Source organism: Chiroxiphia lanceolata, chromosome 7 (genome assembly GCF_009829145.1).
Source record: "Chiroxiphia lanceolata isolate bChiLan1 chromosome 7, bChiLan1.pri, whole genome shotgun sequence".
Taxonomy (NCBI): domain Eukaryota; kingdom Metazoa; phylum Chordata; class Aves; order Passeriformes; family Pipridae; genus Chiroxiphia; species Chiroxiphia lanceolata.
The window spans coordinates 39,282,481-39,303,861 of record NC_045643.1 but is presented as its reverse complement, the minus strand read 5'-3'; the positions used below and the strand labels follow the sequence as shown (position 1 = coordinate 39,303,861).

Below are 21,381 nucleotides of genomic sequence, written 5' to 3'. Positions count from 1 at the left end.
AACTTATTTGCAGGAAGAGGACTGGGAAATAACCAGTTCCTGATGAACTACACTGGTAGAAAAACCCACAGGCTTCAGATTGATGTGACCTACAGCATGGAGTCCTCAAGTATTGCATAGCATAAGTAACAGAGATCTGGAGAGATCTGGATTTGAAAGGAATGAAGAGTGGCTTCCCAGCTTGGGAATTTATCATCTGTAGAGAACAACAGTGAACAGTTTGGGAGAGATAGGATCATAAGACAATGGTTTTATACCCAGGAACAGCTGGGTTTTGCCTTTTTGTTTGCTTAAGGCCCTCCAATTCACATGTGTGTGTTTTCCCCCAGATAATTACATTAAAATCCTGCACTTGATCAGAGAATTAGAATATGCTGAGTTGGAAGGGACCCACAAGGACCATCCAGTACAAGTCCTGGCCCTGCACAGACACTCCAACAATCCCCCCCTGTCCCTCAGAGCACTGTCCAAACCCTCCTGAAGCTCTGGCAGCCTTGGGGTTGTGCCCACTGCCCTGGGGAGCCGGGGCAGTGCCAACCACCCTCTGGGAGAAGAACCTTTTCCTGAGATCCAACCCTGGATCACCCAGCACAGCCAGCTCTGCATCCCTGTGCCTCACAGCAGCACTGCAGCTCCAAAGCCAAACAAAACAATGACCCTCCTGGCTACCAGAGGTGACCCCTCAGTGACACTTCAGGGTTTTCCAAATGTTTAAGCCAAAAAGTTATTTTATAACAACAGAATGGCTAAGACAAGTTAATCTGGCATCCTTCATAGATGGGGACACTCCTGGAGATCTCCTAACTGCAGGTGACCCAGTGAAATGGTAATTGTGACATTCACCAGGAACAGATGTTCACCAACAGCCTGTCCTGGAGAGGTCACTGGTTTTCACCAACAGCCTGCCCTGGAGAGGTCACTGGTGTTCACCAACAGCCTGCCCTGGAGAGGTCACTGCTGCTCCAGTCCTGCTGCCCCAGGGAAGGCAGTCACACCTCAGCATCTTTGGGAGAAGCCTCTAAGAGCCAACTGATGGAATATGCCCGAGTTCTCTTTGCAACTCCTTCCGTGGCACCACTTGAGAATAAGAGGATGTTTAAATCCTCCGAGTTATTTCTAGCAAGGAAAACTGAAAGAATCATCCATCCCCTAATCCACTGTTGTCAACTGTGAGATACAGTGACAATGGAGAGATACTTTAACTTCTAAGGGCAGTCAGCCCAGCTCTTCCCAAAACACTGGCTAAAGTGCTTCCACTAAATGAACACTGAATCCTCTAAAACCCCCTCACTCTTAGAAGCCATACTGCTGAGGGCATTTAGTGCGCAAAGACATTTTGAGTAAGTGTGTCCTACATCACGCTAAGCCCAACAGTGATGCCATTTGGTTTATAATTTCTTCTTTTTGTGTAATTTAGGAATATTCTATTTTCACCCCTTAGTAGCAAATGCTGTATTTCTTTCTTCAGCCCCGAACAGACAATGTTTCCGTTGGCACTCACAGGATCCTCCCCCAGAGTGCACACAGTGTACGTTCAATGTTATTTTCATCAGCGCTGAGCCCCAGTCAATGAGTGGTAACAAAGCCCACAGACTGGAGAGGTTTGTTTGGGACTGGTTCAGGAGCATTGTGTGAAAACCAGAGCCCTAATGAGGCACTCTGGCAGTTCTAGTATGTTCTGTCCTGTGTCACTCTCTGACAACTATTACTGTTTAACCAACTCACAGAACCTCAGAATGGTTTGGGTTGGAAGGAGCCTTAAAGTTCATTTTGGCTCCTCCTGCAGCAGCAGAGCTGTAACAGCTGGGCTTGCAGACTTCTGGCTTTAAGGAACAGGTTGGTCCCTGCAGCAGACACAAAACCCTCCTCACCTTTCCCCAGGTCACAGCCTTCCCTGACCAGGCACAGCTAGTCAGTGCTGGAGCTCGGGTTCAAGGGGAGGCAGCCACACAAGGAGCTCTGTGACAGTCCCAATGAACCTTCTCGAGGGGGCAAATTTCCCCTCAGAACCACCTGCAGGCTCCTTGGAAAGGAAAAACACTTTAAAAGAAATATATGAATAAGACAAGTAAGCCTCCAGTGTGGTCACAATTCCAATTCCTTTTGTAGTGTAGCTACACAAATAAGGGAAGTTTAGGTTTTTATGTTTCTTCTAAAAAGCTGAGGGAATAAAGACAAGATAAACACCTGCAAATTAACTTGTTGCTTGTATGTTATTCCTTTACTGATACCAGTGATCTCCACTTATTTAACTGGAATACCGAACTGAACTCACAGGCAGTCCATTGGTTTGGACCATTCCCAAAATCCAATCACCCAGCACCCAGATGGGGATATTACTGTGTAACCACAACACCGCCACTCGTGGTCCCTCAAAGCACTGACATTCTAGAAGCTATTTAAAAATAAGTGATATTCTTACCCCAGCCCGGCACTGGTAACTGCAGGCACACAGCAAAGCAACGCAGGAAACCAAACCATTTCATGTTCAAAGTTTCCTCATTGTGCAGACAAATCTTACCCAAACCTCTCCAAAGTTAAGGTTGATGAGTGATTACACAGTTATGCATGTACATCAGATACATACAGTTACACATAACTAAGTTAACAGGACTACCATAAGTATAATTTTAAGTCAGTGCTTAATTGCATGGCCAGTTTTATCAGAAGCATTAAGCAGGAACCCAGCAGCTGTTGGGTATATGGAAAGGCTTGCATCCCAGTCTGGGCAGATGAATCAGCTGGAGTGACTCAAAATTGTTCCAGACTTCTCTCAGAGAGACCTTGGCAAGTTCTCCTCCCCAGACACAATCAGAGTGAGTTCAGGGGAAACATCCACTGACTCATGAGTCACAAGTCACTACAATGCCCTCAGACCTGAACTATTTCTTTTTCTCTGGATCACACAAAACTGAAGTGGAATTTGCTGAAATCTCCCAGACTTTCAAGGATACGCAGCACTCACGTCTTTGTTCCTGTCACAAGCTGTGACTCAGTCCCACCAGCCCCATTCCATCCCACTCACAGCACAGTGACAGCACACTGGGCTGGCCCTACAGCCCCTACAGCCACAGGGAACCCGAGCACCGCTGGGCCCTGGGTCACCTGTGCTGCTGCAGGGAGGCCCCAGCAGCTGGGAAGGACAATATGCACCTAAGTATGCACAGGAAATAACCACACACCCCACATTTTAGCCCTCTGAGATCTGCCCTAAGATCTGGGCACTTCCAGTTCTCACTGTGTAGGAGCTTTCATGGGAAGGGAAGCCTCGAGCTTGGCCTTCTGACAGGTAAATTGATTCCAACAGGTTCAAACTCAGATTTGAAACATCCAGTTTAAATAATCCAGCAGCATCCAGTCATCCTAAATCATTTCTGGCTTCCTCCACTTAGCACCAGCTTAGACTACGAGAACTAAGCTTCCCTATTCTTAGAATCCCAGAACAGTTTGGGTTGGAAGGGACCTTAAAGCCCGTCTTGTTCCACTCCCTGCCATGGGCAGGGACACCTTCCACTAGCCCAGGTTGCTCCAACCTGGCCTTCCAGAGATCCAGGGGCAGCCACAGCTTCTCTGGACAACCTGTACCACAGCCTCACCACCCTCACAGGGAAGAATTTCTCCCCAACATCCAATCTAAATCTGCCCTCTGTCAGTTTAAAGCCATTCCCCCTTTTCTAGTATGAATAGTTGCAAATTACATACGGAGTTATAAACAAAGGAACAGCACGAGCAAGAGGCAGGGAGTCCATAAAAGCCTTTTTTTAAGGAAGAAATCCCAATACCCTGTGCATGTCTGTCTGATCGAGTCTGCTGCCAACTTACAGCACAGAAGCTGAAACTTGTATGGAAACCAAGATCCCAAACCACAAAAATAAGCCACAATATCCACACATCCAGTGACAGACAAAATCTGGAATTCTGTCCCTGTGCTGTATAATTACGCTGTTTCCCACTTCCTTTGTATCAGCCTTCAACTTGTCACTACACTGCGAGTGCCGTGTCAGCGGCAGGAACAGCAGCGTGTCGAAATGAAACCAAACACTGTCACTGGCAGTTCATGGAAGAGGCACTGAGATGTCCCCGGGAGCGCCTGTCATGGCCAGGGACACAGCCCAGCACAGCCCCGTGGCACCCACGGCTGCCAGGGGGAAAGTCCATCGGGGCAAACTTGGGGATTCTTTGGTCCAGAGGAAGTGATGGATTCACCAGCCCGTGTGCTGTGTTCAGCTGCCCGCCACTGTGTGACCCAGCAGAGCCCTCTCAGGGAACAGGAGGTGGCAGGGGGGACACAGTGCCCTGCCAGAGCTGGAGAGAGGCAGCACTGCTCCCACGGATCACAGAATCACACCATCAGCAAGGCTGGAAGAGACCTTCAAAGTCATCTCCAACCATCAACCCAGCACCGCCATAATCACCCCTAAACCATGTCCCCAAGTGCCACATCCAGGCTCCTCTTAAACATTTCCCTGAGCAACTTATTTCAATGCCTGGCCACTTTTGCAGCGAAAAAAACTTGGAGGGTTTGTCCAATCTTACTGACTAGGTGATTCTGGAAAGATGAGCAATGTGTACCTTCCCAACCCTTCCCAGGGCCCAGGGCTGCCCACATGCTGACAGACACAGGGAGCAGGGGAAGGAGCAGGGGAAGGAGCAGGGGAAGGAGCAGGGGAAGGAGCAGGGGAAGGAGTAGGGAGCTGTGCAGGTGCCCCATCACCCCTTCCCTCCTCAGCCGCACCCACAGCAGGGAGCAGGGCACCTGCTACCTACTGACCCAGCCCTGAGCTCCTGTAAAACACCCCCCCCCCAGCACAGCACAGCTCCTTCCCTTCCCCTAAAGCCACGACACCCCAGGGACCACTCAGATGTTTGTGCCACGATGTGCAAATAACAGTGTTTTGCTCGGGAATAATCTTAAATCTTTTTGGTAACGTGATCTGAAGAATTATTCCCCGTTCACTTCTTAAGGGACACAAACCCCATCCTTTGCTTATACGAGCATTAAAAAAAGAAAAGAGAGAGGCCTGGAATTCACCGGAATATTCATCATTTCCAACCTTAAACCCACAGCGTACAAACAGACGAATCCAGCAAGTCAGAAAGCAAAGCCAATTTAATCTGTGGCTCCCCTGAGGTAAATGTAGTTCACAGTCCTGCCCCCACCCCAACCTCAGCCATAATCCCTGCTTCCTGGAGGTACGAAAGCACTGGAGTGAGGAAAATTCTGCAGCAGGATATAATGATCCAAAATGACAGGGACAATAATGACAATGAATTTCATGTCTTCCAGTCATGAGCTGGGGATGCTTGACTGGGCTGACTTACACAATTAAATTGTTACAGGTACAGCAGGATGCAGTTACCATTCGCCAGCTTTTGGGAAGGAGCCTCCAGCGCAGGGAAAGGAGCGCTGCGGATGCACGGCCCTTCTGTCGGGAGCAAAGGGCTCATCCTGCAGGGACGTGGCTAAGCCTGCACCTCTGACAGAGGCAAAACTGGGTTAAAGATGCAGCTGGTTCAGGCCATTGATTTTATCCCTTTTGAGAAGGATAAAACAGCTCTGACGGGCAAAGCACGGTGGGACTCAGCAGCAGCACCAGCGAACAGAGACCCACGGGCTGTGCCAGGGATAACTGGGGTTATCCTGGATCCCCACTGCTGCTCATGCCAGTACAGCAAGGAAAATACTCTGGCTGCTCTGGGTTTGCACTGTACCTGCAACCCAGCAGAGGCAGCCAGCATGCCCCTCTGAATTCCTCACATCCTGCCCGTCTCCTCCGGGGTTTCACAGACAGCTCTATTTTATGGAACACAGGACAAAATGTATTGGAAAACAAGAGGTTATGGAACATACACAGAGTATTTCCTTGGTTATACCCATGGTTAGTGTGCCTGCAAGGCTTCTCCCACCCATCCAGCCTCAGGTTTGAAATACCGAGAAATGTGAGGAGCTGTGTATTTAAAATCACCTATGGAAAGTATTTCTAGTGACAAACTCTCAGAGTTTTTATACCCAGGGAAGGAAAAACAGCCACAGAGTTGTCTGTAATACCCCTATTACAGCTCAACATCTCCAAATATCCATTTGTCAAACATGAATTATAAAGCTATAACATTTCATAATTCAGGACACACTCAAATCCTAGGAAAAATAGCTACAAGAGCTTAAATAAAAAAAAGCATTTATTCCATTTTTGACAGCTTAATGAATGCCCTACTCTTTTGCATTGATTTTTGTGTGTGTCTGTGTGTGCCTGGGAAGGATTTCTCAGGGGGTTTGCTGTAAACAGGGAAAGTGAAATCCTCTGCCAAGGCTTTTTATACCTTTAAATAACCTCCATATTAAAATATTTCAGGAGAGAATGTATACGAAACTACTGAGAATGCAAAAAAATAAAAGCCGACTACTTACATCCCAGCAAATATACTGGAAATCTGTAGAACAAGACATTAAACAACCCTGATGTCGTAGAGGAGTCCAAGAAGTAGCATATGTTAATTCCTGCTTTCAGGAAATAGCTGGAAATTCAGAGAGTGGGGTCAGCAAAGTTCTAAAATCCTGAATTCGTGACTGATTCTGGAATACAAATTTTCCTTATGCACCTAAAGGCTCATCTTGCAAGAAAAAACATGTTAAAAGTGTCTGCAAGCACCTAGAAATAGAAAAATAATGTATCTTAAAGAAAACCGTGCCACTTGGAACTGCTGAACACCTTACACTGACACATGCTGGCCAGCTGGATCCCTGCTGTAATGGCTCTCCTAGTTTTTACCATAATGAACTCTATATAATTCAAATGGAGATGCATTCTTCCCTTTAAAGGGCTTTGGAACAATCCTGCCCTGATCCTGAGCCAGCCCAGCCTCTCCACTGTGCCTCTTCCCCAGTTGTCCCCGAGCCCCCTAAGTGGATCTGACAGATCCCTGCTCACATAGCAGCCGCCTTCTCCCCCCAAAATGTTGCCTCTTTGCTATTCAGGAGTATCCTCATACCAACAAATGCTAAATGCAGTCTGACATGTCCCCCTAAGAAACAAACTTGTAAGTTGTGGCTTCAAAGCAAACCTTGAATAAATAGGACACGTTGTGTACACCCCGGCTAACATCCAACATATGCTTTGGCTTCCCGATGCTCAGGCAGAGCAGGAATAGCCTCTGGACAAGGCTGTGATTTGCTCTTGCTGGTACTTCCAACATTTATAATGTACCATTTTTTTTTGCCTGTATAAACAATTTAGAAGATGTAATGAAGACGACCCCGGCGCCGTTTGGGAACAACATCCTCATGAATTATGGATGGCTGGACGTGCCACCGGCCCCACCGCCAATTACAGCCCCACACAAAGAGCATTCCTGGGCTTCCCCCTGCAAAGGCACAGGGCCACCACTGAGGCACAGCTGGGCAGGGGCCTGAGCACAGAAAACACTGCCTCACACACCCAGTATTTTTAATTCTCCCCTTCGGTGCTGGGCACCGACATCTGTGATCGTTAACAGCCTCGTTATTAACAACCACAGGGACAAGGGATGATGGACAGGAATGAAGGAAAGTGGGAAAACAGGAGAAAACTACATTTAACTGCAGTTACAGAAACAGGCCAGACCAATTTATTGATTAATTATTTAGGGAAGAGACAAGGCATGGACAGAAAAGAGAAAGATATCACTGACTTTAAGACTTGTATTTTTTTCTTTGTCGTTATTTAATGCTCTATTTTATGACTAATCATTCTGAAAGTACTAAAAGCAGCTTAATTCCATTTATTACCCCCTTCTCTACTTTCAGTTCAATTCCCTTTCCCTTTGTCCTCCATTCCTCTGGATTTAGGGTGTGAAGTGTAGCATTAAAATTCAAGCATAATGATTTACAAGACCTAAAAGGTGCCTGCCGAAACGTTATGGCTTAAAACAAATTTCCTGTGGCCAGAACAGGTTAACTGATCAGGATAAAACAGCTCATGTGCTCCAACCCCCCCAGTCCAGCGAGCCCAGGGGCTGACCTGCAGAGGGGGCACTGCAGGCAAAACTGAGCCGAAATGTGGCACGTTAAGAACTGATTTAACATTTTAGTTGGGAAGTCTTCTGCATTAGGTGCAGCCTCAAAGCACCCAGATGTGTATTATCAACACACAAATTTCACCCCTTTCAGAACCACTTTATTCTTCAGGGAAACTGAGGTTTGGTGGAGCTTTGAGAGGTTTTTCAATTTATTTATCCCTGCAAAACACCAGTTCTTTACATTCTGCCCAAACCCGGGGATAACTAAGCTGTATCTTATAAAGAAACCAAAATAAGGCAAGACATACAATATATTTTCTTTTCTATTTTACACTTCTTCATTTCCAATATTTAGAGTCTGGGTTTGTTTTCTCTTGTTGGGATGGCACCAAAACCTCCAGAGACATCTCTCAGTCACTCAGAGCCCTGCCCTGCCCTGCTGGTGTTTGCCATCAAAGCCCAATCTTTAGATTTATTGCAACACTGTTCAAAATAACTATTCATCCAGGAAACCTGAGGACTAACTTTAGGGCTACCCTGAAAGGTGTACCTTTGGAATGTTGGGAGTAGTAAATAGCCACGATACAGCCAAATTACTTATTTAATCAGAAAAAACTTCACTGGATTATAAACAGATTTCAAGCTATAGTGCTCTTCTGAGGAGTGTAATTACAGTTAAGAGAACCACTCCATTCTTCTGGCATGCTCCTGGGACCCCTTAGAGCAGGCTAAGGGATATCTTAGGATAAGGAATAAAGAAATCTGAATTCCTTCTTTGTATCTACAGCAGTTGTACAAGGGTACAGTGTACAAAACCCACCACGTAATCCCACAGCAAATTTTGCTTCCAAAAACCCCTTACTTCCTCGAGACAGACGAGATGCAGCTCCCCCAGAGATAGGAAAAAATCAAGTCCGTCCCTTAAATGCCACCCTACTCCCAAACAAGAACCTGCACCTATGTATTCCCACACATATATGAATTTTTAATTGTTTTTCCAGCTGCTGGGCTCTGTCTGAGACACCTGCAATCCAACATCAGCTTTAGCCAGAAGCCTCACAAGCACTATTGGGGCTCAGCGTGTTCCCAGAGTCCCTCCCAGGCCAGAAGCCCCTCTGATGAGCTGATGAAGTGTAAATGCAGTTCTACAAAGGGAAAAGAACTCCCTTTGCAACTCGTGTAAAGGCCTTTCTGCTGCCAAAAGGTCAGAAACCACATCTTCAGGTGCAAACTAACCAGAATGGTACCACTGGGGAAGTAAATCAGTACTTTAGTTATTTATTTTGGGGGAATCCTCCAAGCCTGCAAGGAATCCATGGCTTGTTGCTTTATCCAGAACACAGTAGGATATTCTGATATCACCTGTCTTGCCCCATTTCCAAGGAAGCCTTACCAAACTTTCTGTCCTGGAAGTGGAAGAGGAGGAAGAACACCACCAATCTGGTGGGACAGCACACCAGTCTGCTGCAATGAAGAGCCAGTCCACCTTCTAGGAACTCTTCCTCTCCGGAATCATTAATTAATTATTTAATTATTCATTAAATAACGCATTATTTAAAGGGGTTTTAACAGAAACCATTCATGTCTTATGGCAATCTCTAGTCTTTGATTGTAATTACCATGAATGTTCTTTTTGCAGAGCAATTAATTTTACTGATGACATAAAAACTAATTGATCCAGGCCTCATCCAACCCAGACTGAGAAGCACAACCACGTCATCCAGATCCAGGTTAGGAGTTGTCTGCACAGTGGAAGTGCCGCAGCAACCCACTGGACGTTGCTGGAACCATCAGATTTTCCTGACTTCTTCCTCAGAAGAAGTGTTCAATCCAAGAAGTGCAGAGCACCATGCCCAGCTGGGAAGCTTCAGGGAATCACCAGAACACTTTCACATGGCATTACACCCACTAGCCAAGAAAACCAATATATTTTCTCCTACCTTCAGTAAGCTACTGTCACAAAAACATAATTTACCTACCAAACTCATGCTCAAGAGGCAAGCTGAATCCTTCCGGCTGTTGTTCCTCCCTTTAGAGGCTCAGTGTACAGGACCTACAGCCTCACACCCGTGTTTCTGCCCCCAAACCCAGCAGGACACGAGCACTGGAAGCACAGAGAGCAACGTACCATCGTAGTAGACAATAGCTCCGACCAGCTTGTCCTTGCGCAGCATCGGGAAGAGCTCCAAGGCTCTCGACTTGGTGAGGACGTAACTTCTCTTCAGGCACTGGCTTCCTGCCACCAGGTCATAGAGTTTTATCCCAATCCAGTAGTACGGCAGCTGCCACCACCTGCATGGAAAAAAATACCCGTGAGGTGAAAACAATGAAGAATTTAGAGGTACATGCACACACTGTTACTGTAACACAGAGCCTGTTGAGTAACAGTGTGTTGTATTACACCAGTTTTACCTCCTACCTTCATACAAGCTGGTGGTACCACAATGTAATGTAAATTCTCAAGTCTGAGGTATTGTTTGCTACTGTTTTCAACAGAGCTGCTCACTGCAGTGAGTCAGGCAGATTCAAGGCTTTTTTTTGCTCTAGAATTAGGATCTAAACTGGCTTTTTGTACTTCAGGACCACATAAAAGCAGTCGATCACCGACCTGCGCGAGCTCCAGCTTTTATTAGCCCCTTCCACTAAGTCAGGAATAATAAAGATGGGAAGGATCTTAACAAAATTAAGATCATTCAGCAAAACCTCCCTGCTCTAAGTAGCCTGTTCCAGTGAGTAACTGTCCTTTGAGATCTGAAAACCTAACCCAAAGCACTTAGACCCTGTTCCTCAGAGGAGAAGGAAACTGTTCTCTCCATACCCAACCAGCCTGTGGCCATACAGACTGAACACCACACTGCTGAGAACACTGTGACGGGTGTGTTGAAGATAAGGGTGTACTGAGACAACAGCAAACAACATCCTGGGAATGAGAATTCTTTCCATCTGCTCCTAACTGAGGTGCTGGAAGGGCCCCGAAGAGCTGCACCTCAAAGCAGCCTAAGAAACCTTCATGTTTCTACAGCCCAGCAACATCTCACCCGCTGGAGGGCAGAGTTTGTGACAGCTTTGGGGATGTGCTTTGGGAAGGGGGACCTGGGAACTTCTCCAGGGACGTGGATTGCTTGCCAGCAGGCAAGGGAAAGGGGGGATGGCCGAGCAGAGCTTACTTGTAGATGGGCAGCATGATGGGCAGCGGAGCGGAGAGGTGCGGGGCGCTCTGCAGCAGGTGGGCTCGCTCCTCCAGAGCCTCCTTCACCATCCTGTACTGCAGACAGAGAGCCAGGTCAGCCACACCCACCCAGCTCCAACCCACGGGCAACACTCAACAAGGAACCGCATCAAAGCCAACACCTCACACCATTCCCACTCGCCTTCCAAAGACACACCGAGATCCACCGAAAAACTCAACAGTTAAGGAAAACCGCTCCCGAGAAAATTAAGTTTCAGTAATTTAATCTTGGTGTCTTGGCAGGTCAGTTGGATAATTTCTGAGTTGAACATAAAGCACACTAAGCCACATTGCCCTAACAATGGGCAGGAGGCACTCGGGAGGGCTGGGACTTGTCCCACAACACAGCTTCCAAGCCAATTCCCACAGCTAAATCCCACCCTAACTCCAAGCTGCAAACGCAGAAGGGTTCTTCTCCAAACCAATCAATGTACATCAACATGAAGTTGTTCTTTGACAAAAAAGGTTGGTTTCTACACCTGGATAACTGCATGGTTGAGATATTTTCCCCTGAAAATCACCATTTCTGTAGCAGTGCTGCAACCGCCAAAACATACTTTGAGAGGTTTCACTGGGAAGACAATGTAATTCCTCAAAACAGGAATACCAGGCTTCCAACAACACAGGAACACACAAAAGCATTTATATATAATCACTCATTTACCATATTTTCTTTCCCCTTGCCAAAACACACCTCTTATTTACCATCATTTTCCCTATGACAAAATAAATCACTCATTTACAATATTTTTTTCTTCATTCCAAGTTAAATCATTTCTTTACTATGTTTTCTTTCCCCATTCCAGAACAGGACAGACGGACCCACTCCCCCAGATTCTGATCATGACAAGTAGAAAGCTCTTTTTATTCTGAGACCAGCCCTGTCCCTGCCTTCCTGGCCCCAGATCCACAAGGCCTGGCCACTGCACTGCCCACCAGAGAACTGAGCCAAGGCAGCAGCCTGGAAAGCTCCCCAGCAGAAGACACTTCCCATGCACAGTGGCTGTGGAATAAAACAGTCAAGCAGTGAAAAAAATCAAAAGGAGACCCAGATCTAATTGGGACAGGGGAAGTGTCTACCAGAAATTCTTGCTTAACAACCAGCACAAACAATTACCTGCTCGAAATCCAGCTTCATGATGGCCTTCTGGAGGTACCTCACTCCACCATGGATCAATTTAGTGCTCCTGCTGCTGGTCCCCGATGAGAAATCATACCTTTCTAGAAGGGCTGTTTTTAGTCCTGTGTTACCAGAAAACCAAATTAACTTCTTAAATTACACAATCTGTATGTAATTCATTAAAGACACTTCTCTAGGGTAGAGACAATCACAAGAAAAATTACTCTGTACATGGATGAATTTGTATTCAAAGTGTAGTGCACTGTCTATATTGTAATGAAAAATTTTAGCCTCCTTCCTGAGGGAAAAGTCAAACCAGAACTTAAACAGAAGCACATTAAAAGCTGGCTATTCCACAATGGAAAGGCATTACAGCACATCCCAGGGGCCACGCTCCCGCAAGCAAACGAGAGCTCGGATGCACGGCAGGGACAGAGGGTTTGCATGGACACTTCCAACTCCTTGCAGCAGAGAGCTCTACACCTCTTGCACTAACAGTTTAAACAGCATTCCAGAGAGGGAGACAACTGACAGCTTTGCTTGCTTACAGTTTGCCTGAGGTGCCCAAAACCAGGCAGAGCCGGCCCTGGGCACCTTCAGGGAGAGCTCCAGGGAATGTGGGCACACCCAGAATTCTGACACAACAGGAAGTATCTGATCAGGCTTATCACAGAATCCTTTGGGTTGGAAAATCCCTCCAGGATCATCAAGTCCCCCCTGTGCCCGATGCCCCCCTTGTCCCCCAGCCCAGAGCACTGAGTGCCACGGCCAGGCCTTCCTTGGACACCTCCAGGGATGGGCACTCCAAACCTCCCTGGGCAGCCCCTGCCAAGGCCTCACCACCCTTTCCAGGGAGAAATTCCTCCTGATGTCCACCCTGACCCTCCCCTGGCACAGCCTGAGGCCGTTCCCTCTCCTCCTGTCCCTTGTTCCCTGGGAGCAGAGCCCGACCCCCCCGGCTCCCCCCTCCTGTCAGGGGGTTGCAGAGCCAGAAGGTCCCCCCTGAGCCTCCTTTTCTCCAGGTTGAGCCCCCCCAGCTCCCTCAGCCTCTCCTGCTGCTCCAGCCCCTTCCCAGCTCCGTTCCCTTCCCCTGGCTCCAGCCCCTCAATGTCTCTCTTGTCATGAGGGGCTCAGAACTGGACACAGCACTGAAGTGCCTCAGCAGTGTCCACCTGAGATTTTAACATCTATTGGTCTCCCAAAACTTTTCCGTCCTTAAAAAAAATCTAATTATTACTAGTAGCTTCCAAAGATCAGAGCAATATATTTTTGTCAAATGTGACTTAAGATTAATGGACACAATCAGAAAAAATTTGGTGAAGATTTATCAAACACATGAAAAGCAAAATTTGTTGTTAAGTGAAGCAAACACAATAAAAGAGCAAGTTCCATGAATGAACAGCAACGAGATGTAACTCATTAACCAAATGCCCAGGAATATTTCACACCTCAGAAATCTCCTGACATAATCAGAATATCCAAGAAAAGGATAAACAGAGATTAACTGTAATAATTTCTACCTGCTTTACAACTGCCTTTTCTGCCACAGCACACTGGTGGCACTTCCAGTGCATTTGCTTAAACTCACCTTCCCTTGTGCTTTCCCCAAATTAAGGCTCCACAAAAAGTTAACATCAACCCTGCTGTTCCTGGGAGCCTCTGAAACCAGTTACCAGCTAATTCCCCCGGGGTGGGGCAATGGGAGCAGGGACCTGCTGTATGGACCTTCTTCAAGTTCCCTGTACCTCCTGAGAGCAGAAGTTGTATAACCAGCATTCAGGGCACACCTCCTCTACCTTCGAGGAGATTTGAAAAGCCAGTCTTATAAGTTTATTATAAAGAATAAGCCTGCAACTGAACTGCCAGGCCCTTACCTCTGGTGGCTGCATCCAGAGCACAGCCACAGCCTGTTGCTCCTCCTCCTATGACAATGACATCAAATTCACTGTTGGTTTGCAGGGCCAAAATCTGCTGTTCTCTCGTGGGGAGATGGTTCTTTACTGGAACAACCTCTGCAGCCTGAACCTCCACCAAGGTACCCTGCAAAGATTAAACACAGCCCATGATAAAGGGAAATAAAGGGAAAATTAAGATTTAGGAAAACCCAAGTTTGGCAATTCCCAACATGACCACTGGTTTTTCCCAACCACGGTGCTTATGGCTGCCATGGGCTGCCATCCTTCCCCCAGCCCAGCCCTCCTGGGGCACAGCCTCACCTGAGCTGCATTAAGTGCTCACTCCCCTGTGCCCAGGCTCGACTGCAAACGCTGGGAACAAAGGTCTCCTCATTAGGAGCTGTTTAAAGCCAGCTCAGCCCTCAAACAGAGCCGAGCTCCCGGCGCTCCAGGCACACACAGACAGCTCCAGGCACACACAGACAGCGAGCAGGGAGGCAGGGAGGTGAATCCTGATGAGCCTCCCCATTAGTCTCCCCTCGCTCTCCCGTGTTTACACACAACATGTGGCTGCTGGCAAAGATCACCGGGTGAGGGACAGCTGCCACGTTATTCACTTGGCCATGCAATTCTTCCCATTCCCACCTATTGCTGCCTCCTGCCCTGCTCTCCCCCCAGCCCTGACCCCTCCAGCAGTGCTAAAAGCTTTTATATCCCACAAAGTATTGTAGAAACATATCATAGATCCCAGAGTGGTTTGAGTTGGAAAGGACCTCAAAGCCCATCCTGTTCCACCCCCTGCCATGGGCAGGGACACCTCCCACTAGCCCAGGTTGCTCCAAGCCCCATCCAACCTGGCCTTGGACACTTCCAGGGATTCAGGGGCAGCCACAGCTTCTCTGGGCAACCTGATCTTACATCTCAGAGGGGTCCATCCAGGGATGAGGAGTTCACAACCTCTATAAAGTATGGAACAGTGCTACAGTTCCAGTACCTGTTTTTCCAGGGAGTCATGGACACGAGGATGGAGAGAGTGAGAGGATCCAGCCATTCCTGTCTCCACTCCTTCCTTGGTGGCTCAGACATCTCCCTGCCCCATGCTCCACAGAGTTTGCTGTGAGCTTCCAGTCATGGCTCTCAGAGCTTCCCCTCCCAAAAGGGGACAGGACTTGAAGCACATCTAAATTTTCCCGCTGAACACCCAAACATGCTCTGACTGCAGAGCCAAGGTCACGGGCTGGCTCCTGCTCCCTCTGGGTGAGCTGCTGCTGCAGCAGTGCTGGGTCATCCCAGTGAGTGCAGCCAGGCAGCTGCTGCCAACTTCCCAGCTTCCCTGACCACCAGCCTGCGACTCCCAGACAGCACTGACCAGCAGGAAACTGGGAAGACTAAAACCACCTGTGGCTCAGTCTCACACAAATTTTGGCTGGCCAAGCTCAGTTGGTGACCTTTAGAGAAGGCAAAATCCCCACCTCCAAATTAGCTTTGCACTGGGTTTCCAGACAATATTCCAGGTGTACAACTTAACTTCAGGAAAATAAGAGAACACCAGAAAAGCCAAACTCAGAGTACAAGAAGTACTGGTGTCAGTCAGGTTTGACTCTATGTTTTGGTTTGATTTTAAACACGTTTTTTACAACAAATGGCTCAAAGCAGAACCAGAGCAGAGTCCCCAGCATCCAGCCCCTGGTATTGCCAGAGTCTGGAGATTAGCCCTGGAATATAAGCAGAGTGATTAGCACCAGGAATTGATATAGATATGATGCATCTTGCTGTCAATTAAATGGGGGAGTGAAGAAAAGCTGCACACAGGGATTCCATCTGCAGTAACGTGATTAGTTTGGCAGTGAACAAGTGTGTTTACTGAAATAAGCAATTGCTGTTTATATCTACAATTTCTCAGGCAAGAGTTCCCTGAATGGTTTTGATTACACTCTTAGTGAGAGGAATTTAGTTTGGCAGTTTGAATTTAATCATCAAGTTATAAAGTGATCTAGTAATCCATAAGCTAGTGCTCTTGTTAATTTGCTACTGTAAATCTCCAGGTAGGTTTGCAGAGTCAAATTCATCATCCTTATTCTCTTAAACAAAAAAAATCAAGTAATTAAAACTCCCCTAAGCAGCCCCCAATGCATTATCATATTATCTCACTACTGGATTCACCTTGCTGAGCAATTCCCACTGACCAGCAACACACTTCCACACAGGGAAGAGAGGACTGGGAAAGGACAACAATGTCTTACAACTCCACACCAAAGCAGTGCCTTTCCCCTTGGTGATTACAGGGAGGGAGGGGAAGAAAAGCTATCAGTGTTTGCCAGCTCACCTTGGCACGTCCCAGAACACCCCATCGTACCTGGCCCAGCAATTCAGTCAGGAAGCAAGAGGATCTGGTACTTCCACCTCTCTGTCACCACTGGTGTTGAAGTGCTGGTGGAACAGCTGGCAAAGGCTCACTGTGTCCCCTGGGCATTCCGGGGGTTGAGCATTTGGGCCAAACCATGGGCCCAAACCCAAACTGGTTTGGGTTGGAAGGGACCTTAAAGCTCATCCACTCCCACCCCCTGCCATGGGCAGGGACACCTTCCACCAGCCCAGGTTGCTCCAAGTCCCATCCAACCTGGCCTTGGACACTTCCAGGGATCCAGGAGCAGCCACAGACGCTCTGGGCAACAAAAGGTTTATATTTACAGTGGTAACACTGAGAAAATATCAGTCTACACACACTTCTGCTTTATCAAGAAGCAGTTCTGGAGGGACCTGTTTCCTCAGTCCCTGCACCACCCACTCCCCTCAGCAGCTCCAGCCAGTGAGGCCGCACCAGCCTGACCAACCTCCGCAAGGAATGGATATTCCATGTGAAAGCTCCACTCCTGGGTGCTCACTGAACGAGGTTTGGCTTGAATTAGTGTCACTCCTGCTTATTCCCTCACACACAGCACTATGCTTTCCTAGCCTATTAATTCAGTGACTATCCCAGGGATCAGGTTACTGGAAAAGACACCAAAGTGCAATATCCATCTATCAGCTCCTGAGTTAAATCCAGCCACAGTTCTGTCATGTCAACACGTGTCCCCATCTTCCCTTTGCTCAGCAGGGACCATGTGTGGTCAGGAAACCCAACACACAATCAGGGCCAGTCACTAACTGCTGGTACAGCTGCACATGCTGTACTCAGAGACATGTTCCCTGCATGGATTGCCTCAAAGGAAGGAATTCCTCCCTGGGAGGGTGGGGAGGCCCTGGCACAGGTTGGGCAGAGAAGCTGTGGCTGCCCCTGGATCCCTGCAAGTGTCCAAGGCCAGGTTGGACGGGGCTTGGAGCAACCTGGGCTGGTGGAAGGTGTCCCCATCCATGGCAGGGGTTGGAATGAGGTGAGTTTTTAAGGCTCCTTCAAATCCAAACTGTTCTGGGATTCTGTGATTCAACTGCAGTTGCAGAAACGTGTTCCAAAGTGTCAGCACACATGTCCATACAAGAAAATCAGCTGGGATGAGAATCAGTTGGGATATAAATCTTGAAAACCAGGACAGACCTGGATCAGTGGAGTGTTTTGTTTCCAAGGTGTAAACACTTGATACACGGCCAAGGTTAGGGGTGCTACCTGTGCCACTCTCCTCCCAGCACATCCAGCAAGGACAACTTCAACTTCTCCATCAGCAATTGCCAACACTCCTCTCTTTCAGTGCACAAACACTCCCTAGTGCTCCACTGAAAATCCAAGTGATCCTTCTCTGACTGATCCTACACAACAGGTTTAGAAACCACAGGGACAAGCGGTTGTGACACCAAGATGACATTCAGTAAAACCCTGGGGTTCAATCAGTCTTTGGAAGTTCATAGTGGCCATCCATTCCCAAAAAAATGGGAATTCCCTGAATTCTGGAACACTGAACATGCAACAGTGAGCTCTCCAGGTGACTTTTCCTTTCCAACTCCTTCTCTTATTTAACAGTCCTAAAATTTGCAGCTGCCATTTCTGGCATTACTGAAGCCAGGTTGTGAAACCTTGGGATAAAGACTCCAGAGAGAGTTCAAAACAGCACTATCAGCTCCAAGCAAGGCAGGAAGCAGGATGGGGACCTCACTTGAGAGCTGGGGTTTATTTTCTGCAACAGTATCTGAAGCCATAAGGATCCTGGCTTATCCACTTCCCAGCCAGGCTCCCCAGAAATGACTCATCTCATTCCCAGCTGCTCCTCCTCCCCACAGAAAGGGCCAGAAGAGGGATTTAAAAGCCATGTAGATGTGGCATGTGGGGACAGGGGTCAGTGGTGGCCTTAGCAGTGTTGGGGGAATGGCTGGACTCAGTCTGAGAGGGCTTTCCCAGCCTACACAAGTCTGTGGGTCTGTGATGGAGAAGGGAGTTAAAGAGCACGGCCACGCTGACCCTGCTGTGAGGAGCAGACATCCCAGGGAAGCCCATTTTCTACAACAGCAAGATCCAACACACAAACTGGCACTGGAATCTCCTGCACCTTTCTGCTCCCACTGCTGGACTGTACCAGCAGGTCTCCAACACCTTCCCTGCCTGCAGGGAATGAACTCTGCCTGTGCCACAGTGACCTCGAGCACAGCCCTGAAGTGACCCCTGAGCTCACCAGTGCCTGGGCTGTGCCCACCAGGGACAACAGGAGCTGTCCCACAGACTGCCTTGGCACAGATCCTGCCCCCAGACTGCTTCCAGCCCCATGAACTGAACAGGAGGTGGCACTGCCACTGTTTTGGAGCCGAGATGTTCCAAAGTAGTGTTGGTGGTTTCACTTCCACCTTCTGAGTTTGAAAATACTGTCCAGACTCAGCGCTTATACTTCCATCAGGACTTTCCCCTCCTCCTGCAACCAAGTAAAACCCCCAGTAGCACCCAAAGGTCACTTTTTAAGGCATGAAAAATGATTTACAAGCACCACACTTCCCCACCAGTCAGACCCACGGCAGTGAAGCAGCTTTAATGCCAAGATCAGCGCCTGCCAAACCAAGCCAAGAGGCTCTTGGCACTCCTCCCCAAACAAAACTATTCCTACGAGCCTGACATACGCTCCGACAGATTTTAAGTTTCATATTTTATCAGAAATCATAATTAATACTTACGTGTTTGTTTCTATACTGAGAAAATTGAGAGAGGCCAAAAACTGTTGCTATGGCACCTCCTCCAATGAGAGCAGTTCCTTTCACTGCCTTCCGAAATGCCATTTTTTACTGGAAGAAAAGAAGATAAAAATTAAATCAGCAGATTTACCATGTCAGAATCTGGGCTACACAGGAGAGATCATTTGCAGAAACTAATGACAGTGTTGTGACAAGTTGAAATTCAGAGCAGCAATGTCTTAATTAGCGATTTTCGTTGCAATATTAATAATTTCTAAACAAAGTCTAGACAGAGGCAAGCCGGAGTGCTCTGGTGCTTGCTGTGAAAGCTGAATGACAAGAGTATTCAGATCTGAGGAGATTTGTACACACCCCCACAGTGACACTCCTGGCTGTGACTTCCAATACCATGTACATGACTTCCAATACCATGTACATGACTTCCAATACCATGAGTACTTCCAATACCATGGCAAAGGCAGACCAGGACCTGTCCTCAGCTGTCAGGCCACCAAATCCTTATCCCAACACCCCGGTGGATCTGCTCCACAACATCACCCTTAGCTCCCCTCCCATCCCATCAAACTCCTGCTACAACCCCATTAGCCTAAGAGCACTCCATGCTGCTTTCCAGCCGGGAATTACACACCAGCACAGCCTGTCCTGCCCCGGAATGGTGTCTGGTCAGGATGCAGGTCCCTCAGCGAGAGGCAGCAGCACAGACAGGGACAAGACTAAGCGGCTGGAAAGCAGCACAGCACTTTATCATCCAGCTCCAGAGGGTTTAAAACCAGTCCTATGTGGGTCAGGCTAATTCTTAATAGACCCAGTGTTCGGATCCTGAATGAAAAATTTGCATGGGACTGACCTGAATCTTAAGCAGGCACAACCTACTCCATCTTCCCCGGCCCGCGGGGCTCCTGTCGTGTTGGAGACAACACACACCCCGTGAGAGGGACTCCTGTCAGCATTCCGGGCCCTCTGGACATGGACACACGTCTGTCCAGGGCACAGCCTGCCCCAGCACTGCCCAGATAACAGATTTAGCATCAATAAAGCCTAAAGCAGACGTGGGCAATGTGTGCAGCCCCGTGCCAAGAGCGGGACACCAGCGGATTGACAACACAGCAGGAGCAGCTCCGGGGCAGGAGCAGGGGCCAGCGCAGCTCCCCATCCCAGGGCTGGGCTGGGGGTCCTGCAGCCTCCCCTGAGGCTTGTCAGGACACAAACACACAACCAGGGCACTTCACTGACCTGCTCATGTGCCTGCACATGCCGTACACAGAGACATGTTCCCTGCATGGATTGTCCCAAAGGAAGGAATCCTTCCCTGGGAGGGTGGGGAGGCCCTGGCACAGGTTGCCCAGAGAAGCTGTGGCTGCCCCATCCCTGAAGTGTCCAAGGCCAGGTTGAACAGGGCTTGGAGCAACCTGGGCTGGTGGAAGGTGTCCCTGCCCATGGAAGGGGGTGGCACTGGATGGGCTTTAAGGTCCCTTCCCACCCAAACCGTAACCTCATTCCTGTAAGCACAGCCAACACTCATCCCTGCTTCCTGAGCCCTCGCTTAGACCTCTCCTGACACTTTGAAAACCAGGGACATACCTGCCAGAGTTACATCATTACCCTTTCATGGAATTAGAGCAGCACACAGTACACAAACCACTGACTAAAAGCCCCAGTCTACACCAGCTTGCTTTAAGAAATGCAGCTTCCTAGACAACTCAGAAGGTATTTTTTTTTTTCAACAAGAAAATCATTATCTTAGGACTACGAGTTTTACTGGGCCTTTTTAATAGGCATTTTATCAGCACTTGTAAAAAAACAAAAAGCCAAAAAAACAACCCCCCTTCCAAGTTTCTAAAACTGAAGAAATACTGTAGCTGTTTGACCTTTACGCCTTTAGTTTTATATTAAAAAATATTACTGCATCAACCTAAATCTATAGTTTCTCTCATTGTCAATCACACTAGAAATGCCACTGAAAAAACCAATCAAAAATCCCCCAAAGCTGTGTAGTAGATTTCTAAACTGTCTGTGGGACAATTCTGCACAGC

General features: G+C 48.0%; 1 protein-coding gene across 2 annotated transcripts in view; it reads right to left on the bottom strand.

Moving 5' to 3' along the window:
* Window positions 1–21,381, bottom strand: part of GPD2 (glycerol-3-phosphate dehydrogenase 2) — a 49,720-nt gene that overhangs the window by 20,191 nt on the left and 8,148 nt on the right. Inside the window, exons 1-6 of one of the 2 annotated variants that reach the window (XM_032692971.1) lie at window positions 19,995–20,091; window positions 19,331–19,438; window positions 14,219–14,384; window positions 12,342–12,466; window positions 11,163–11,260; window positions 10,124–10,287 (exon numbers count right to left, since the gene is read on the bottom strand). In XM_032692971.1, coding sequence (XP_032548862.1) covers window positions 10,124–10,287; window positions 11,163–11,260; window positions 12,342–12,466; window positions 14,219–14,384; window positions 19,331–19,432 — 655 coding nt within the window. In that variant the 5' untranslated portion in view covers window positions 19,433–19,438; window positions 19,995–20,091. Of the gene's footprint in view, window positions 1–10,123; window positions 10,288–11,162; window positions 11,261–12,341; window positions 12,467–14,218; window positions 14,385–19,330; window positions 19,439–19,994; window positions 20,092–21,381 lie in introns of those variants that run through there. The other variant, XM_032692970.1, reaches the window with a different exon arrangement.